The following is a 20850-nucleotide window of genomic DNA, read 5'->3' as shown; positions in this document are numbered from 1 at the left end:
ATGATCAAGCTACGATAACTTTGTATCTGTTCATTCCCTCTATTCGTGTCTCTCTTATTTTACAGAATCGCATATTGACTATATGTCTGTATTTGTGCAATTATTGATTAGTGCACATTACCTCGATAGGCACCAACAATACATTTCTAGGAAGAGAACGGCATGTGTCATCTTGTTACATGACAACGGGATAACAGACCCGGTATCTAGGGGAAGAGCGTTGTGCAGACAGTCACATACCAGCGATTAAGGTAACGGGGACTACCGACCAGGGTGTGCATTGCTGAAATAGATTACTGACACGACACATATCCACCCATGGTGCACACTGTATATATCTGTGACATGTACTTGACGTTGGCAATCGGACCACGAGCGTCTCGTTAAAACCTCTCAACCTGTCTCTCTGTGATTTGTACATGACGTTTGACATCGGACCACGAGCGCCTTGTTGACACTTATCATCCTGCTACAGCTGCAGGTGACGTCCACGGCACCATGGAGAAACTCACCCTTCATAACGTAAGTTGATTGTACAGCTATGTTTGTTTGTTTGTTTGTTGTTTCAAGCTGCACTCATCAATAGTCCAGGTATATAACAGCTGTCTGTAAATAATCGAATCTGGTCCAGGCAATCCAGTGATTGACATCATGAGCATCGGTCCATGCAATTGGGATACCACGACATACATCAACCAAGTCAGTGAGCCTGACCACCCGATCCCGTTAGTCGCTTCTCACCACAAGCATAGTCGCCTTTAATGGCAAGCATGGGTTGCTGAAGACCTATTCTACCCCGGATCTTCATGGATCGATGGCGACTTTTATTAAGATGTGCAAAGAAATGGATAATGAGCATCGATCTATGTTATTGGGGTACGATGACATGCATCAACCAAATCACCTGACCACCCGATCCCGTTAAACGCTTCTTACGTACCAGGATGGGTTGCTGAAGACCAATTCTAGACCGGATCTTCACGGGGATGTACCTATGTAATGACTCTTATGCTCGAAGATCAACTGTGAGTCAATACAACTAGTTCTTGTATTTCAAAGGGCCGTTGGTAAAAAATAAATTACTCATAAGGGAACGGAAATAGCTGAAGTTATTTTCAGAAGTTCTCACTGAACATTATGACAATTATTCCATTGTTTGCGAATAGATCCATATCAACCTGACGTCATAGAAACGCATTGTCGCAAATACTTTTTTGTCGCCTTCCATTGTTCATGACGTCATAACGATTTAATGTGACGTCCGTGCATCTATGGGTAATATAGAGAATAGGCTTTTCACAACTCTTAATAACGGATTATCTGTCCGTGAATTAACGTTCAAAGTTACCTGCTCCTCGTAGCTCGTATGTTCTCTGTTACCCATAGAGGCGCGGAAATAGGCGGCCTTGCGTCAGTGTTTCTCGGTGAACATCATACTGTTGATTTATTCTGATCGTGTACAGCAAATTATGTTCCATTGTTTTTTTAATACTTGAAAAGATAGTAAATAGTTCATAACGTCATCCTAGCTCATGATATCATATTCTTTGAGGTAGTGTGTCTACTCAAACTAATATTTTTCTACGTCTTTCCGCCATGGGTAGGTAACCTTTCCTTAAATCCTATCATTTCATGGGTTATTATCTTAATGTGTGTACATTTCATATGAAATCCTGCCAATGTTTGACTGCCACGAACTAATCATGCTTTGAATTATAAGAATTCATATATACTGAGTCAAATTAAATACTTCAAATTTTTAAAAGTAATCCCATATATGATATACAACGGACAAATGTATCAGAGAAGGTAATTTTTCATCATAAATGTCCAAAGAAGAATTTTAATTAACGGTGTTTTTTCTTTTTTTTATCTTTTTCTTTTTTATTTGTTAATGACTGCTAACAAGTATGGCTGAAAACACGTGCGGTATTATGGCCACATGACCAGTTGCACGTGAAAAAACACTTGATTGCACATGATTTTCATCGTTTCACCTGCACAAAAACGACAGTTATCTGAAGACAATACATGGCCATTACTGTTTAAATACACAATAAGGGCCCACTATGATAACTGGTCAAAATGTTAAAATTTTAGGATTGTGAAGTTTTTAATTTGGTTCAGTATACTTCAAAACATCATATGTGGGTGTTGCTATGAATTGATTTATTTGTGTCAGTCAAGATATTTCTTGAACGGAATAGCAACCACATTTTATGAACTTTACGACAGTGAGATAAAACACAGTGACACTGACACCAGTAATGCCGCCTTGACCTGCTTCAGTTGTTTGTTGTCGAGTGGTATCAGATCAAACAGGTTATATGAAGACGTTACGCTCCTGCAGACGAGTATTTAGTGTGTTCACCGCCCAGCAATGATAAGCTTTGTGCTGCTAAAAAAAAAGATACGTTCATACAAAGACAGTCACATTAGTTTATTATGGTCTCACTCACCATACAGTGAACACTGACTGCTCCATACCATAGAGGATATTCCATGTGCCTCGTGAAATATCATGTTTCTCTCATTAATTCTCTGACACACGGGTACGGTTCACCACCCCTTGTATTTGCGATTTAAAAGTAGTTTCGTGTTTGCGAAATCTTATAAAAATTAAACTGGGCGGCAAAAGAAAGTATAGGTCGAGTACCATGATCGATAAAACATGACAAGAAATGGTTTTATTGTGAATTATAATATAATCTAGGGAGGGTAACAAATAATTGATCAACTACAGTTTGAATGAAATTGTGCAATCACTGGTAATGTTAGCTCAAGGTAAACAATGATGGGGTAAGAAATTTCATTTTCAAAAGTTGTCTGAAATGTCACCAAATAATTGTCAGACACACTACAAGTTCATTGTCGACACAGTTGCCTTGCGTGTATGACCTCCAACTGCCTCAATGCATGCCGTGATACGCCGCCTCATCGATGACGTCAGTCTTCTGGAATCCGTTGCCACTCGTCTCTCAGGGCCTGCTGCAATTCTTATCTGTTGACGGGAGGCTGATGGCGTGCTCTGATCTGTCTGTCAAGATGGTCCCACAGATGTTCAATAGGATTCATATCGGGTGAGTGGGCAGGCCAGGGCAAAATGTCAACGTTCTGCTGGTTTAGAAAGTTCCGAGTCAGTCTTGCAGTATGGGGCCTGGCATTGTCGTGTTGAAACAATGTCCCCTGCTGTTGGTTTGGTAAGAACTGGCTTCAACACTTGGTCTCTGTACTGCACAGCGTTCAGGTTTCCCTGTATAAACACCAAATCGGTCTTCTGATCTCCACAAATACCGCCCCACACCATGACACCTCCCCCGCCGAATTGACGGACCTCTCGAATACACGAGTAAACAGCACTCGACGCCAATTTCTGACTTGCCAGCGTCGAACCTGTCTCGCCCATCGTAGTCTCAGGCGTCGATGTTGAGCAGTCAGTACCATTCCTCAGAAAGGACGATACGCTCGGATTCCAGCAGTACGAAGTCGTCGTAGTACTGTACGTTGGCTAATGGGATGTGCCAACGCTGTTGCTGCAGTCGCCGTTACGAATCTGTTTCGCAGGTGAATGAGCCGTATCTGACCGTCTTCCAGTGGTGCTAGGGGCGGTCGGGTAGCCTAGTGGTTAAAGCGTTCGCTCATCACGCCAAAGACCCGGGTTCGATTCCCGACATGGGTACAATTTGTGAAGCCCATTTCTGGTGTCCTCCGCCGTGATATTGCTGAAATTTTGCTAAAAGCGGCGTAAAACCATACTCGCTCACTCACTCCAGTGGTGTTGAAACTCGGGTCGTCCGGTTCTAGACCTGTCCTGTGTCCTCCCTGTCTGCCTGTACCGTTGAATCAGCCTGGTTACTGTCAATGGTGTACAACCAAACCTTCTGGCAATTTGGACCCGTGTTGCCCCCATTTCGGCCATACCGATGGCTCTCTCTCTCTTCTCCTGTGACAGTCGTGGCATTTCTTTTGTGTGCTTTCATCACGTGTGGTTATACCCTGCAGACGAACGCAGTTATACAGCTAACATGCACGTGCAGTTTGTGCGATAGGCGGGATTCCTGTTTCACCATTTTTTTGGCAAAGGTGGCGCGTTCGGGTGTTCCTGGGCAGTCATATTCCCAATACCCACTTTCCACTAGTTATCGCTGTTTTTAGGAAAATTACAAATTGCCAACGTATAGTTTCTTTTGCCGCTTAGTTTATAAACAAAAGTATCAAAAAATATTTAGATTCACGATAATTCTTAATCATACATTTAGATATGATTGTATACAAAATCAACTTTTACACACAAAAAACTTGAATACTAGGAGACAAGCTGAGAGAAGCGAAAGAATACACGCTGGTGAAGTAACAAAAATGGCGCTTTGCGAAACGAACAGTCTCGATATGACGAGGTAAATGAGAGATTTACAGTTTATAACGAAACACTTTCGAGCGAAGAATCAACGGCTAGAAGTGATATTAACTCCCTAAATGACCATCCGTCATTATTTTGCCTTGTCAATCTGGAACTAACGTAAAAAGAACGTCAACAATTGTGTACGGGCTTGTCACTTACGACAAGGGAGACAATTAAAAGGGAAGTAACTCTTGTAGGACCATAGTTCCGTCAAAGTGTTATGTTCACTGCAATGAAAATATCACTTTTTACAACTTCAGAAAATAAAAAGGTAGGTTGCCTCAAGTCCTTTAACCAATCAGATTTCTAATACGTATCGGTTTCACTTCTTTAACACCTCGATTCGGATATTTAAATCTCTGCAAACGAAAACCCTAACAGACCCAACACTATAAAAAAAAACTTATGCCACACTTTACCGGTACCACGTCCCGAAGTAAAACTTATGCCACACTTTACCGGTACCATCTCCCGAAGGTAAACTTATGCCACACTTTACCGGTACCACGTCCCGAAGTAAAACTTATGCCACACTTTATCGGTACCATCTCCCGAAGTTAAACTTATGCCACACTTTACCCGTACCATGTCCCGAAGTAAAACTTATGCCACACTTTACCCGTACCATATCCCGAAGTTAAACTTATGCCACACTTTACCCGTACCATGTCCCGAAGTAAAATTTATGCCACACTTTACCCGTACCATGTCCCGAAGGTAAATTTATGCCACGCTTTACCCGTACCTGTCCCGAAGTAAAACTTATGCCACGCTTTACCCGTACCATGTCCCGAAGTAAAATTTATGCCACACTTTACCCGTACCTGTCCCGTAGTAAAATTTATGCCACACTTTACCCGTACCATGTCCCGAAGGTAAATTTATGCCACACTTTACCCGTACCATGTCCCGAAGTAAAACTTATGCTACATTTTACCATGCCCCGAAGTAAACTTTAATCCACACTTTACCATGTTCGGTAGAAAATCTTATTCCACATTTACCATATCTATCGTAAATCTTATTCCATATTTAAACATGTTCCGAAGTAAAGCCATATTCTGTTTCATTAATTTTGTTCCGCTACAAATGCTCCACAATATCTCATGTCTCACCTCCTGTTGCTATTTATGCAAAATAAATCATTTACTGCCACTGCAAATTACTACAATACATTTACAACTAATTCATAATAAAATGCATGTAGCATAGTAATGTACCTCTTCAAAAGCCATATGGATATTGTATAATAATTAAACTTTCATTGTGTTCATTATAATTCCTGCATTCCGACTAGCTGAATTAGTCACGTGTTATTGCATTCATTTCCCAATGAATGTAAAACATTTCAGCACGCCCACCGAAGCGGACTACTATTTATTACGGATTATCGGGGAACCCCTCTGTTACAGTCGAGGGACTTCCCATTCTGCTGACCTGTATCGTCATGAACAGGATTTGTTATGCATATTTATGGTCCATATCACTCTTTGATGCCTGTCACAGTTGTTGTTTATCGCGCGCTCTTGGTTCCACAAATTTCATGTCTTTGGGTTTTACTTCTAACCCGCATTGTTCCAACTGTGTCATCCCGTTCTCAGGGAACTAATGTTTGAATCTGGCAGGAATGAAACAGCAAACGTGGCGGGCTAGCTCGCCTGTTTTTTCCCCGCTCGCCTTGGTTCCACAACTTTCATGTCTTCGGGTTTCATTTCTAACTAGCATTTTTCCAACTCTGTCATCCCGTTCTCAGGGAACTAATGTTTGAGTGTCATTTAAAACAGCCGCCTTCTCCCGGACATATTTGTTCCGGATTGTTACAGCCTGACGACAACAGTTCTCGCCTCTTGCCATGATTGACAGGTCTTCTGAACTTTGATTTGATCCTACTCTCTGTTGATCAGCAGATTTCTATAACTGTTTTTGATTAATCTATTGTAGATAACACATTGACTGTATTCGTTTCGGTTCATTGAGGTACGAATCGAAAAACAGATGTGCAAACGTTTGTCAGAATCCGCTACGCTTTCAGACACTCATTTTGCAATTCTCGAGTTATCCAACATCTGTGTAACATGTTCAATTGCATGTTTTACTCGAAGAATTCTTTAATAAAAATTATGTTGTCTTGCATTTCCTAGCCAAAGAGTAAGTGAACGGGAGACAACTCCGCGGGCTGTCCCCGTGGTGTCATGCAGAATGTAGGAATCTGTGATGCGACAAATGTGTTTGTTTCCATCAGGCGTTTCTTTCAAAGGAACCGGGGAACTCCAGGTGGGAAGGGGCGGTCGGGTAGCCTAGTGGTTAAAGCGTTCGCTAATAACGCCGAAGACCCGGGTTCGATTCCCGAAATGGGTACAATGTGTGAAGCCCATTTCCGGTGTCCCCCGCCGTGATATTGCTGGAATATTGCTAAAAGCGGCGTAAAACCACACTCACTCACTCAGTCACTCACTAACCCCAGGTGTGATACCGCTGGTTTGTCTCAGTAATGAGTAATGGATGGAGGGGTGCGTTTTGGTGATGGCTTGAAACTGCAGAGACTTGGTATATCTGACATGACCAGGGCCCACTTGCACAAAGCGATCTTAGCGCTAAGACTGTCGTAAGTCTATGTTAAAGTAGGGAAGTAACGATCATCTTAGCGCTAAGATCGCATTGTGCAAGCGGGTCCTGATGTAATCATGAACATCCAATAGTACCTGTGTCTGCGAGAACCACACACCCTGTCGGCGCCAAGGTAACCATCATCTGCTTCAGGATCAAGGTATGAGCTAAGAGCATCAGTGCAAAGGCTCATGTGAAGGGCTATTTGAGGAATCAGTTTACCAGATGCCTCTATCCTGCTAGCACGAGGATGATAGAACTGGAAAGGTACACCATCTCATACTCATGAACAGTGTGTCGGATCCTTTTCTTCTGATTGACATCTTGTTGAAGGGAAGCATTTTCGGGGAAATTGACTTTGCCTTTGACATCAGGAAATTGGCGTTGCAATTGTTGTCAGGAGAAGAGGGAGTGGAGATTTGTCCTACAATGGTATCAACAGGTGGACAGATTGGGATGGGTAGTCGTAGAAAAAATGAACCAAGAGGTTTCCCAAGATAGTGCATCAGCACTGGTGTTAGCTTTTCCGGGTTTATCAACAATGGAACAGGTGTACTTTTGCAGTTCAAGGGCCCATTGATGGATTGGTAATGTGCTTGATGCTCTGTTACCACATCAGTGAATTATAGTCTGTGATGATTATGAAGGGTTGGCTGGCAGGATAAATACGGTTGGTCTTGACTGCCTCTACTACTGTTAAACATTCTCAGTTGTTCCCTTACAGTCCAGTACCTTTCATATGAATTAAGAGATCTCCCCTTTTGCTATAGCTCGTCCCTTGACATAAGACATAACCAATCACCGATCCGCATCTGTGGTGAGAATGATTGGTTGCTTCATGTCACAATAGGCCACAACAGGAGCCTGAACAAGACTGTTTCAATTGATCAAATGCAGTTTGGCAATCCTCAGAGCAATTGAAGGGGATATCATTGGTAAAAGGGCATTACGTGGTGTTGCAAATTCGGAATAACATTCGATTAATTTTCTGTATTAACTGCACATTCCAAGAAGCTGAATGATGGATGTTCTTTGGAGGGGGGAATGTACGAACGGTTTCTGTTTTGGAGGGGTCAGTTCCTGGTAGCTTTTTTTAGATAGCCTGTAAAAACGACGTCTGCCATCCGCATGGCGTGGCATATTACGTGACTCGTCAGTAGACCAGACTTTTCTCCATCGCAGATTTGGTCATACTCTGTGACCTCGCAGCCGACGATACATATCCGTCAACAAAACACCTCGAACTGGTCACATAGCGCGAATAACTTCAGCGCGAAAACGGTTCTTCACGATCAGTCTTGACTGATATCATACGCAATCCTCGTATTGCCGTAGTTGTAGAGGTGGCCCATGGTGGTTCTTTCAGAAAAGCAATGTAACAGTATCAAGCTGTCCTGTCCTCTAGTAGCTCTAACATGTTTTTGCGATGTTTCCATCTTTTCACCAAATTTCTGCAGGACCTTTTTTTCTACAGAAATCAATCTTAACCCATGCGGAAAAGAACTTTCGCGTTTCATTTTTCGCAGAGTAAATGAAGCTGTATGATTGTGTGTACACAGACTAGCCTTACATTATGAGAATGTATTTATTTTTCTCAGATTAGAGAGTAAGGCATTCCAAAGGTAAATGACAGAGGTTAGTTTTCATGTTGTAGCTCGCCAGAGAAGGTGACGACAAGACGCTGAAGGCCGTGCTTCATGAGAACAGTTACGTGGACTTCGACACTCGAGATTCAAACAACCTGACAGCTTTGCAGTGTGCAGTCATCTGGGACAAGCCACATGTCCTTAGTGTACTACTTGACGATGAAAGAACAGGTAAATGTGTTACATATATCTCCGACTGTAGCCATGACAACCCACATGTCCTTAATGTACTACTTCACGATGAAAAAAACAGGTAAATGTGTTACATATATCTCCGACTGTAGCCACCACAACCCACATGTACTCAATGTACTACTTCACAATGGAAGAACAGCTAATGTGTTACATATATCTCCAACTGTAGCCATGACAACCCACATGCCCTTAATGTACTACTTCACGATGAAGGAACAGGTAAATGTGTTACATATATCTCCGACTGTAGCCATGACAACCCACATGTCCTCAGTGTACTACTGCATGATGAAAGAACAGGTAAATGTGTTACATATATCTCCGACTGTAGCCATGACAACCCACATGTCCTCAGTGTACTACTGCATGATGAAAGAACAGGTAAATGTGTTACATATATCTCCGACTGTAGCCATGACAACCCACATGTCCTCAGTGTACTACTGCATGATGAAAGAACAGGTAAATGTGTTGCATATATCTCCAACTGTAGCCATGACAACCCACATGTCCTTAATGTACTACTTCACGTTGAAAAAAACAGGTAAATATGTTACATATATCTCCGACTGTAGCCACCACAACCCACATGTCCATTACACCACAAAATAGAAACGCGGTTGCATTGACATCGAATCAAGACCAGATATATCAGTGATAGGCGGCATGTGTGTCGGTGCACGCCGTAGGGTTATATTATGCTGAAGGAACATGCACATCCCGAAATCGCAACAGGGAACACAATAACATTTACCTTTGTTCTGCATAGTCATGATCATCTAGTTGATCATGCATAGATGCACAGATAAGGTATATGTGTATAATTCAGCCTTTGACTCGAATTATTAAACGTCAACAAGGCGAGACATCGAGTGAGTTATATGCCTTTGACATCCTCGTTTATCCAGTAGTATGTCTCCGTTATATTATCATTCATAGTCTGGGCCCATTCGCTACTATAGCTTTGTTTTGAACCCTATTCGAATAAATAGCCATCCAATCATATTACACTCATGAGCGAGAGAAATCCTGTTCGAAGATAGTGATAAGATAGATGGAGAAGACGAGGTCACCAAAGAATAATTATCGTGGGCAGTTGGTCCAGGGTTTTATCATTTTTGAATGGAGATACGATACACTGGATAATTGAGGAAGTGACTTCGATGGTGCCAGAAGTATGTCTGATCTCAATTGACCCGAGTGTCTCAGGACGTCTACCACGTTTGAATATCGTGTTGCCATATTGCGCAGTCTTGTGAGGAACCTTCCATTAAATATTCTGTGGAAGTTTGGGGATTTGTGTAAGAGACAGGATGCATTATCACATCAGTCGCTAAGCTATTCTTATCTGCTTCATTGTGTTAATCAGAAAGTGCCCGCCAGGTGCGAGACAGCGAGGGTCTGTCCCTGGCACACTATGCAGCCAAGACTGTTCGGGGGAACATTAATCCCGGCATCTGTATCGACGGCAGCGTCGTCCGTCGCGACAGCGGCGAGGAGGTGAGATATAATTCATTGTAATGTTCATTGAAGTAAAACATTAATAAAACTTTCCAAACTGTATCAATGCCCTCATCTCAAGCTATCAAAAAGAAGTTCCATTTTCTATTTTGAAGTTTGAACATTCGAAAGAGGAAGAGAGAGTTTGACATTCTTCATTTAAGCTGAGAAACAGCGAGTTTATATGTATGTTTATGCATATGACATGTGCTACAGCTGGGAGGTAGATATTCTGTGGGATGAACAAGGTAGGGTGAGTGAGTGAGTGAGTTGGGTTTAACGCCGCTCTTAACAGTATTACAGTTATAACGCGGCGTGTCAGCTTAATTTGGGAGGAAAGCCCGAAGTGATGCAGGTCTCAGACGTTTACCACTTCGGTGAAACCCAAGAGCAAGGGTATGGTGCTGACAAACCTGGAAACGTAATCGGGGCGAACTGGGATTCGAACCCACAATCATAGGTTTCTGGCGTGCCCAAGGGACGAAACTCTGCACAGCTAATCGCGGCGTCTTAGACGACTGGGCCACCCGTGCCCCCAACAAGGTAGGGGAATAGACTGTATATCAAACATGCTTCAAAACAGGGGAGGTCTTGCCTGAAAGTCATCATAGACAGTGACAAAGTACAGAAAAGAAAATGGAGGAAGAAGAGCGGACGCAAGAGGCTGACCCTGGAGGAAGATGTGGAGAAGCGGGAGGAGAAGCTGCTGATGTATAGCCGAGATCTCGGGGGTCAGTCACCTATGCACTACGCCGTCATGTCCGGGAACAAACACGCCGTTGATCTCCTGAACCACAACGACGACACCTCGAACGCAGCCCCCGACAGCAGACATGAAAAAACAGCAGAATGGCAAGATGACAAGAAAAGACTCATATATGTACGTAGAGTAACATTCCAGAAAATATGTAGAGTGATGTCGTTGTTCCATTATTTACATATCCCCCCAAGGACATGAAGCAACCCCTGCAATGTATGGTTTCCTCTATGATGTGTCCTACATCCTACATTCCGGAGAGCGGAAGGTCCGGGGTTCGATCCCCGGCCGCGTCATACCAAAAGACGTTAAAAGATGGTACTTGTTGTTACCCTGTCTGGTGCTCGGCATTAAGGGGCTAAAACAAGGACTGGTCGGCTTGGAGTCAGTATCCTGTGTCTGAGGGGGGTATTCATGTTAAACTGCGGCATGGTATCTCAGTGAGCTAGCACTATAAATCTGCATCAGTCCGGACTAGTACAAGCAGCCACACAAACACACACACGTACATGCACGTCGCTATATAAGTGCAATAATCTTTGACGCGGCGTTAAACCCCATCTCACCTCACCTCACCTACATTCTGATTTGTAGACAGGTGGTATCGAATCTCCCATGACACTATGGAAATTAATATGATGTGTGTTAAATGTAGCTAACGAGTTCGTTTTCACATTATATTGATACTCATGACAACCCACATGTCCTCAGTGTACTACTTCACGATGAAAGAACAAGTAAATATGTTAAATATATCTCCGACTGAAATTAACTATACCCTATTTTAATCCTTCTATGTCATGTTTTCTGTCCAAAATATTTTAGAACACTTCTTTGAAATACCTTCCGGACGACCCAGCAACATTTTGCATTGCATATTTGTAAAAAAGTGTTTTGAAGAAATAGGAGCTTTCAGAGAAGTATTTTCGTTCCAATAGACCAGTCCGAAGATTTCTACGATATCATGGTATCCGATCTGTTTTGCTGTATTTGTTTGTTTTTTAACGCCGCACTCAGCCATATTCTACTTGTGTAACGGCGGCCTGTAAATAGTCTATCCATTTATCATATAATGGTTAGGTTTCTCGGCAGGATAAAGCCAACGGATAAAAACAATATCCGTTGGAGTCATATGCGGATAGTGATGCAAATATCAAAGGTCAAGTAGAGACTACTTTCACTGTTGATGAACAAACATGGCGTCGCCCTCGTCATTCGGCGATCGAGTCAGAATTAACCATCGGGAATCTGGATAACCTAAAGGGATAATTGCTATCATTATCAAACGAACAGTCTAATATAATGAAAATCAGTGTCTAACTGTGACGTAGCTAAGGCATTTTATAAGTTTTGGCAACGTTGGAGATATATATTTCGAAACAATTTTGCGAGGGCACGAGACCTAGCTAGCCAAGTGGGATCAGTAGCCATATCTGTGCTTGTCGACCTCTGCGGCTTGAAACCTTCTCCACAAATTAAAATAGTTGGATTTGGCCGAAATATGTTCGAATTGTTACCTTGTTTCGTTTTGTCGCTGTGTGTACATCTGACTGCACTTTTTCACGTTTTGACAGGACAGGTCGACTGTCAACAACGTCTGAGCGTGACCGTGACGTCTCATAGACTAGGGTTAGAGTAGCTTCCCTTCTGACAAAGGGCAGTTACTCTAGCGGACAGACCGATGAATTGCCGCGAAATGCAAGTGAAAACAATTGTTGTTTTGCGAAAGAGTTGCTTCACCACTGTATAAGAAACAGATTTCAGTTGGAACTATATTGGCTACTGTCACTGTCCGACTGACATATCACTTACCCTGTGACGTAATATATATTAATGTGCGCAATCCAGGAAAACTCGCAAAGTTTAGGTAATGTTTGTGAGAGGGAAAGCACAGAATTAAAGAATGACATTATATGACACGCTTGTGTGTTTAGGGATGGTAAATATCCTGTGTTAGGAATAAACAATATGTATTTAAAGGCTCGCTAAATACAATGTTTATTCCTAATGCAGGATATTTACAATCCTCAAACACACAAGCGTGATAACCTCTATTTATTAATCATGTGAATATTATTAGCAAAGATCTGCACAGTACGATGACGCCTAGCACGACAAGCATAGATTGCTGGGGACCTACTCTAACCTGAGATCCCCCTGTGTGGTAGAACTCATGATGAACTGTCTGTACTGTCACAACTATTATATTACCGAGGGCATGTCACGTGTTCCAGAGTGCAGACCGCCATGGCATGACCCCTCTCCACGTAGCTGCCAAATATGGTCAGGTGACGATAGCCACGTACCTGCTGGACCGAAAAGCGAGCAGCCTGTCCCTGGACGGCGACAACTCCACCCCCCTGCACTATTCAGCCGCGGCCGGCAACCTGGACATGACCAACCTGTTCCTGGAGAGGACCGAAAACATCACTGAAGTAGGTCATTTGTCAGGGCAGGTAGAACGAGGCCTCTCTTGGTGCACACGAAACTTAATTAATGTAACAAATGGACATATAATGAATACAGTAGGATAACGTTATATATCTGCTACAGGACTATGTTGGTAATGTCAGCTTCTGTCTTCAGCAACCCATGCTTGTAAGAGGCGACTATGCTTGTAGTAAGAGGCGACTAACGGGATCGGGTGGTCAGGCTCGCTGACTTGGTAGATGCAGTGCATCGTATCCCAGTTGCTAGGAGTTATGATTGAAATTTACTGACCAAAACATCATGGTAATACAGGTACTTTTTTTGACCTTAGACAATACCTAAAAAACGTATGGAGCTGCAGGATAAAGTAAACGAGTTACATTTGATATTTCATGTGAAAATGTTCCTTAAAGTCTCTACTTGACATGACACGTGAAATAGATCAGTAGCGGGTATAACCGCAACGTGCCCGGATGACACATTCCACCCTACGTCTCATGCCTCCAGTGAGACGTTGGATCTGTTGATGGGTCAACAACAACCACTCCTGTTTTAATGCTGCTTCCAATTAATCTTGTACAGGAGGCTCTCTTGCCTGTATGCGCCGCCCCAGAATATCCCAAACATGTTCAAGGGGGTTCAGATCTGGGCTCATTGCTGGCCAGGGTAGAGTATTGGCCCTCATGTAATCCAAGACTGCAAGCGAACGATGAGGCCTCGCATTCTCATCCATGTACTGAAATTGAGTAGCAAGAGGGTGGTTGACAAAATGAGGAACGACGACTGGCCTCAACACGTCTCGGATGTACCGGTGACAAAGTCCAACATGCAATCACACCCCCAAACCAATACCGAGCCCCCGCCGTATGCAACCGTCGGCTTAATATTCCTGGGGGTGTAGGCCTCCAAACTCTCGTTCTTCCATCAGTGACGTGTAGCAGAAAGCGACTTTCGTCTGACCAATGGATCCGTCTTCAAGTTCTCAGATTCCAGTTCTGTCGCGCAATACACCACGCTAAACGAGGAGCTTTGTGGTGATCTCTCAACAAGGGACGCTTTATGACTCGTCTAGCCCTCCGTCCTGCTGGTTTCAGCCAGTTCCTGACAGTTCTGGTGCTGAAACAACCATTGGGCAACCACAGCTGTTCCAGACGAGTACTTGTTAAAAGGGTTCTCGGCGTATGAGACGAAGAAGGTCCCTGTCTTCGCGATGTGTCGTCACGGGAGGTCTTCCGGGTCTGGGACGGTCCTGTACATCACCAGTCTGAGCATGACTGATTACATCATCTCGAGAAAACATAATTCTTCCCTTAATTCGTCGCCTGAGAACCAAAGTGTTCTATCTCCACTTTTGGTGAAAATTGAGTTAATGGTGTTCGAGCTATTTTCAATGCTTATTCTATCTCCATATCAAGCTTCAAAGCGATACTGTGCCAGGAAATGTGTTTTTTCATAGATGGGTTTAGTTCTATCTCCACAAATTCAACAGCCTTTCAGTTCTAAAGTGTTCTATGTGAACATCCAATGGTTATATTCGTATTTGCCACGTGGTATGGAGATAGGACAATCTGGTTCCAACGTTGGATTGAAGTCACATGCACAAGGTAGGAGACTTTTTTTCATGTTTCATAATATTAATGAGCTTCTGAACATTTCATGATGATGCAAATATAATTTGTTTACATATTGTTACTGACATAAAACTATCACAGTAAATATTGATGTACAAACGTTTTCACATTTCCCTTTTACTTTTATTTCGGAGATAGAATAGTCTGGTTCTAAATTAAAATATTAATCCTCATACATACTGTACAATGGACATAGAACATTTGTTTAAAATATGACATGATTTTTTTTCATGTTTTCAGGTGTTCTAGCAGCAGGAGATGATTCAAACATTGCCAGATGAGATCGTAGTTCATGTATTCTCTTTCCTGTCACTGGCAGATCTACTTCTAAATGTGTGCAGAACATGTAAACACTTCAACTGTCTCACTCATCAATCACCAAAACTTTGGAAAGATTTTGAATTCCATGGTAGAAATTTGACCTCGTCCCAGCTACATAAACTCTTTTCAAAAGCAAGGTATTTCAAAAGTCTTCAAATCCCATTAACGGTTGTTGATGGTCCAGTATCAGTAATTGACTACATATTTGTGACAGGCCTGTTAAGAGCAGAAGGGCTAAAGTGGCTTAATATTAGTGGCATTAAGGTATCAACTCTTGCCTTTCTGGTGAGTTTGCCAAATCTGGAACTGCTAAATCTTGAAAGCTGCATCCATCTTTGTGATGAAGACTTTTTGATTATCAAATCTTGCACGAAGGTTGAGCACCTGAACGTGAACTACACAAAGGTCACACCGACAAGTTTAACCGAAATATTCACTTTCACAAAGAAATGTTTCAACTTGGAGGCATTTGGTATTGAATTCACTCTTGACAACTGTATTGACTTCCTGAGTGTTGCTTACTTCTCCTCTCTACATTTCTTTGATCTCAGCCTGGTAGATTCTTTTGCCGAAGCAGACTTTGTTTCTTATATAGAGGAAGAGTTTGTTGATTGCCGGTATAGAATTAGAGTCTAAATCTTGAATGGAACAATGGATCTTGAAACAGTTATATCTTTGATTAATGAAGTGGGGGAGTCTGAAGGACCCGAAGAAATCTTTGAGGTTGAACCTATTATCCAGATGGAATCAAGTGTACCTGGAGATCTGAACATCCAAGTTGAATCAACTGGATTAGCTTGTGAGCAAATTGCAGAGACAGTGGAAATAGCAACAATGGTGGAGGAGCCTGTAAACAACATCTTATCAGTAGGGCTGCAAGAACCTGAACTTGAGAACTCATCTGGAAGTGAAGACGTGGACGTGAACAACAACACTGTTACTGCAGATCTTCCTGTCAGAGGAAGAAAACGTAAGAGGGATCCTGATTCATGGAGCAAGAACCAGAGAAAGAACAGGAGGCAGGCAGGTGAAAGTTACAAAGGAACACGGGGACAGGCTGTTCCAAAACGGAGTCCAAAGAACAAAAAGGATTGCCATGGAACCTGCAAGTATAAATGCTCTCAAAACATTGACCCTTCTGAAAGACAGAACATTTTTGAATCATTTTGGTCTCTTTCTGATGACAAAAAGTACCACTTTTATAATAAAACGGTCGAAAGATGTTTGAAAAAGAGGAAAAGAACGGAAAAAGAAAAGAGCAGGAGGCATTATTCCTTTGCTTACCACTTCTTTCTTAAAGAAGAGAAACTCCGTGTCTGCAAGGACTACTACATGACCACATTAAACATATCTCAACGCAGGGTGTCTTACTACTTTGAAAAGAAGCATAACACTTCCACAGTTACACCTTGTGAAGGTGACAGGCGCGGAAAACTGACAAAGAACAGAATTTGCATAGAAAAAAAGCAATTTGTGAGAGATCACATAAACTCCTTCCCTACAGTTGAATCGCATTACTGTAGACAGTCCAGCCAAAAGAAGTATCTCGACCAGAGTCTGTCCATTACTCAAATGTACAGACTTTATCTTGAGAAGTGTGAAGTTCAAAGTCAAACTCCAGTCAAAGAACATCTCTACCGGACAATATTTAACACTGAGTTCAACCTGGACTTCCACTCCCCGAAGAAGGATAGGTGTGACAGATGTGAGGAGTTCCGTATGAAGGAGAAATACAACTTGTTAGATGACAATTTGAAAGCTGCTCACACTCAACACATTGAATCAAAACAAGCAACCAAGACAGAGCGTGACAAGGATCGTCAGGGTAATTATGTTACTGTTTGTTTCGATCTTCAAAACGTTATCACCTGTCCTCGGGCAAACATCTCCAGCTTCTTTTACAGGAGAAAGCTATCGGTTTACAACCTCACAGCTCATTGTAATCTTAACTCCGCAGGCTATTGTGCCATTTGGCATGAACAACAGGCAGGTCGAGGAGCCAACGAGATAGCGAGTGCTCTTGTCGCTATTCTTGAGCGAATAGATGCTGAACATCACCCAGACTCAATAACATTGTGGTCCGATTCATGTGTGCCTCAAAACAGGAATTCGGGTATGGCATTTGCAATGATAGATTTCATTAAACGAACATCTGTATCTTCCATACAACAGAAGTTTTGTGAGCCAGGACATTCTAGCATTCAGGAAGTAGACAACATCAACAGCCACCTTGAAAAACAACTAAGTGCATCTGATGTGTTCAGTCCTCTCGGAGTGATGAAGTCTTTCAAGAGGGCAATGAGGAAGCCAATTAGCATCATTCAGATGAAGGACAACCAATTCAAGAAGTATCTAGAGGCTTCACAAAACTTAGACTTCAAACATGTTCCTTTTTCCAAGGTGAAGTCATTGAAATACAGCGACAAAGATCTGTTTGGCTTGGCGTTCAAGAAATCATTTGAGCCCGAAGCTGTTTGGGGACATGTTTCACTTCGTAAGCGTGAAATGTCAGTGAAAAGAATGTCGTCACCACCAAGAAGTCCTACTTCAGTGATATGGCCATTGAGCAAGCAAGTTTCTGGGATTCCAAAAATGGCCAAAGAGAAAGCAGCAGACATCAGAGCCATGTTAAAATTCATGACCCCGACGGACAAACGATTTATGAGTGGCCTTATTTCATAGGTTATTACTGAATAAATGTTTCAGTCTGTGTTAGGTTGTTTTAATGTTTTGAAATGTTAACAGTTCAAGAGTTGTTCCAGCAGTTAACCAGTTTCTCCTAAGCAATTTATTTGATAGTTACAGTGAAGACTGTATTATGAAGACTTAGTTTTATAGATTGCATTCGTTATTCATTCTAGTCATATATTCAAATTGAATACTTGATGTTATTTTGGATCTGGTTTCTAATCAGATTTTGATTTACGATGTTTTGGTGATATTTTCATTAAATTCATGAATCGTCTTTCGCCTTTCTTCTTTTTTTCACCTTGGTCAAGGAATGTACATGTTATAAATAGTTTATATGCTGTTTTACATTACTTTACAATACTAATTTCATCGTACATTTACAGGTAGTGACGTAAAATATCCAGCATAAGTCACATAGAACAATATGGAACTAATGGAAACGGCTTCAGATTTTAGAAAATTGTTCTATCTCCAAACATTATTTTGTTATTTTAATTGACATTTTCAATTCATTTGATAAAATTTGTAGTTTATGTACTCTAACAATACAAAATACATATCTATGTAAACATTTATGAAGGTAGCTATCATGATAATAAAACAGTTAACATCCAAACTTTTACAGCTCAGTTTCTTAAAACAAGGTTTTGAGGAGTTAGAACACCATGGTTCTCAGGCGACGAATTATATCTTTCATGACTTACAAATATTGGAGCTGAACAATAATGAAATTAGGGTGTGCTTAACTTCTTCTTTTTGGTGTGTATATATCATTAAGGCAATTTTTTGGCGACACAATGAGCGATATGACGTCATAATGATGACGCGAGGCGAAGAACGAAAGTTTTGCAAAGCTTGATTAGTTTTCTTCAGGGGTGTCTACCTCACGTTAGCTTTCCAAGTTGCTTTCAATGCTTGTCATATGTTTGAGTGAAGTATTACAGTGTAAACAAACTGTTTGAGCATGTGGAGCGCCATATTTTGTTCAAAGGCTCAGTGTTGTTGTCTGTGATTCCGTAATTCAGATCCGTGGTCTAGTGGTAGAGCGTCCGCCCGGAGAGCGGAAGGTCCGGGGTTCGATCCCCGGCCGCGTCATACCAAAAGACGTTAAAAGATGGTACTTGTTGTTACCCTGTCTGGCGCTCGGGATTAAGGGGCTAAAACAAGGAATTGTCGGCTCTGAATCAGTAAAACTGCGGGATGGTATCTCAGTGGGCTAGCGCTATAAATCGGCATCAGTCCGGACTAGTACAAGCAGCCACACACACACACACACACACACACACACACACACACGTGCATGCACGTCGCTTTATAAGTGCAATAATCTTGGACGCAACGTTAAACCCAATTTCACCTCATATCACCGTAATTCAGATCGACAGCCAACTCAAAACACTAGACTCAACCCATGCCGCTTCACTCAATATATTTGCGAACACTAAAGAGTTCGCGTTTAATTTAGTCGTAGTAGAATGGAGATAAACATAGCTGTGTTTTCAATGTAGAGCTATAGGTACAAACACAATGACGTTACAGCGTATCATTGTTACGTCATGTCGACCCTGATGGATAATACAGTGATTATACTATACATGTTTATATCCATTGGAATTTTCCGAACTCGTGTGCCAGTTGATTTATTTCCAAACTACTTGTTTCGTGTGTGCGGTCTGGCGTCTCACACCTGACTACCTATTTGTCAACAGCTCGTGAACCAAAAAGACAAAGAGGGAAACACGGCACTCCACCTTTCTGCAGAGAACGGACACGAGAAGGTAGCAAATATCTTGCTCAGCAAAGGTATAGGTATGTACCTTTTACTTTTCTTATTCTACTTGTAAAATATATACATATTTTGGTCTTATGACATAACACTCGCACATCGGGGGAAACGTACTACCTCTCTGTCGGTTTGAAATAGTTTGGTAGCGGCAACGTCACTGAACGTCTGCTCAAATCGGCGAAAGTAACTGATCTAGTGTTGAATGATGCGACTGACTGACTGACTCCCTCCCAACAGATGTCAAGTTGACACAGGCGAGGAATGACGGTTCGTGGCCCGTCCACCTGGCGGCCGCCTCTGGTAAACTGTCTATTGTGGAGGAGCTGACAAGTCAACCTGAAGACTTCAACAGGACAAACCGGCAAAACTCCACGGCACTCCACATCGCTGCCCAGTACAACCGCTGCGACATCGCCAACTACATCTTGCAACAAAAGTGAGCGGAGACTTGTCCCTGAAGTGATCTTTACACTACCACTGCAGGAACCGATTCTTTAACATAGTCATACGTCTCTCGTAGCGCTAAAACTCTTGTCCTGAACTGAAGTTCGATATCATGGGAACATGGCGTTTGTGTTTATTATGTTGGCGTAAGAATCCAATTGTCTAATTGGGGCGGTCGGGTAGCCTAGTGGTTAAAGCGTTCGCTCGTCACGCCAAAGACCCGGGTTCGATTCCCGACATGGGTACAATGTGTGAAGCCCATTTCTAGTGTACCCCGCCGTGATATGCTGGAATATTGCTAAAAGCGGCGTAAAACCGTATTCACTCACTCACTCACTCAATTGTCTAATTTGATGCTTGTCAGATGATGGAGGGGTTTCATTTTGTATATAATGGTATAGTCTGATTTTAAACGCGTACAAACTTAGTAGTCTGAACTA

The 20850-nt window shown here is 42.2% G+C and overlaps 1 protein-coding gene across 1 annotated transcript in view; it reads left to right on the top strand.

The window, feature by feature from the left end:
- The first annotated feature begins 254 nt into the window (after positions 1–254).
- LOC139461721 (transient receptor potential cation channel subfamily A member 1 homolog) overlaps positions 255–20850 on the top strand; it is a 55938-nt gene continuing 35342 nt past the window's right edge. The window contains exons 1-7 of the mRNA XM_071243177.1: positions 255–522; positions 8664–8826; positions 10220–10350; positions 10934–11230; positions 13342–13542; positions 19890–19989; positions 20204–20402. Of these exons, the coding sequence (XP_071099278.1) occupies positions 499–522; positions 8664–8826; positions 10220–10350; positions 10934–11230; positions 13342–13542; positions 19890–19989; positions 20204–20402 (1115 nt within the window). The 5' untranslated portion in view covers positions 255–498. The remainder of the gene's footprint in view (positions 523–8663; positions 8827–10219; positions 10351–10933; positions 11231–13341; positions 13543–19889; positions 19990–20203; positions 20403–20850) is intronic.

This window comes from Haliotis cracherodii, unplaced genomic scaffold (genome assembly GCF_022045235.1).
Source record: "Haliotis cracherodii isolate W230 unplaced genomic scaffold, xgHalCrac1.p SCAF_15, whole genome shotgun sequence".
Classification (NCBI taxonomy): domain Eukaryota; kingdom Metazoa; phylum Mollusca; class Gastropoda; order Lepetellida; family Haliotidae; genus Haliotis; species Haliotis cracherodii.
This window is presented reverse-complemented; position numbering and strand designations above follow the sequence as displayed.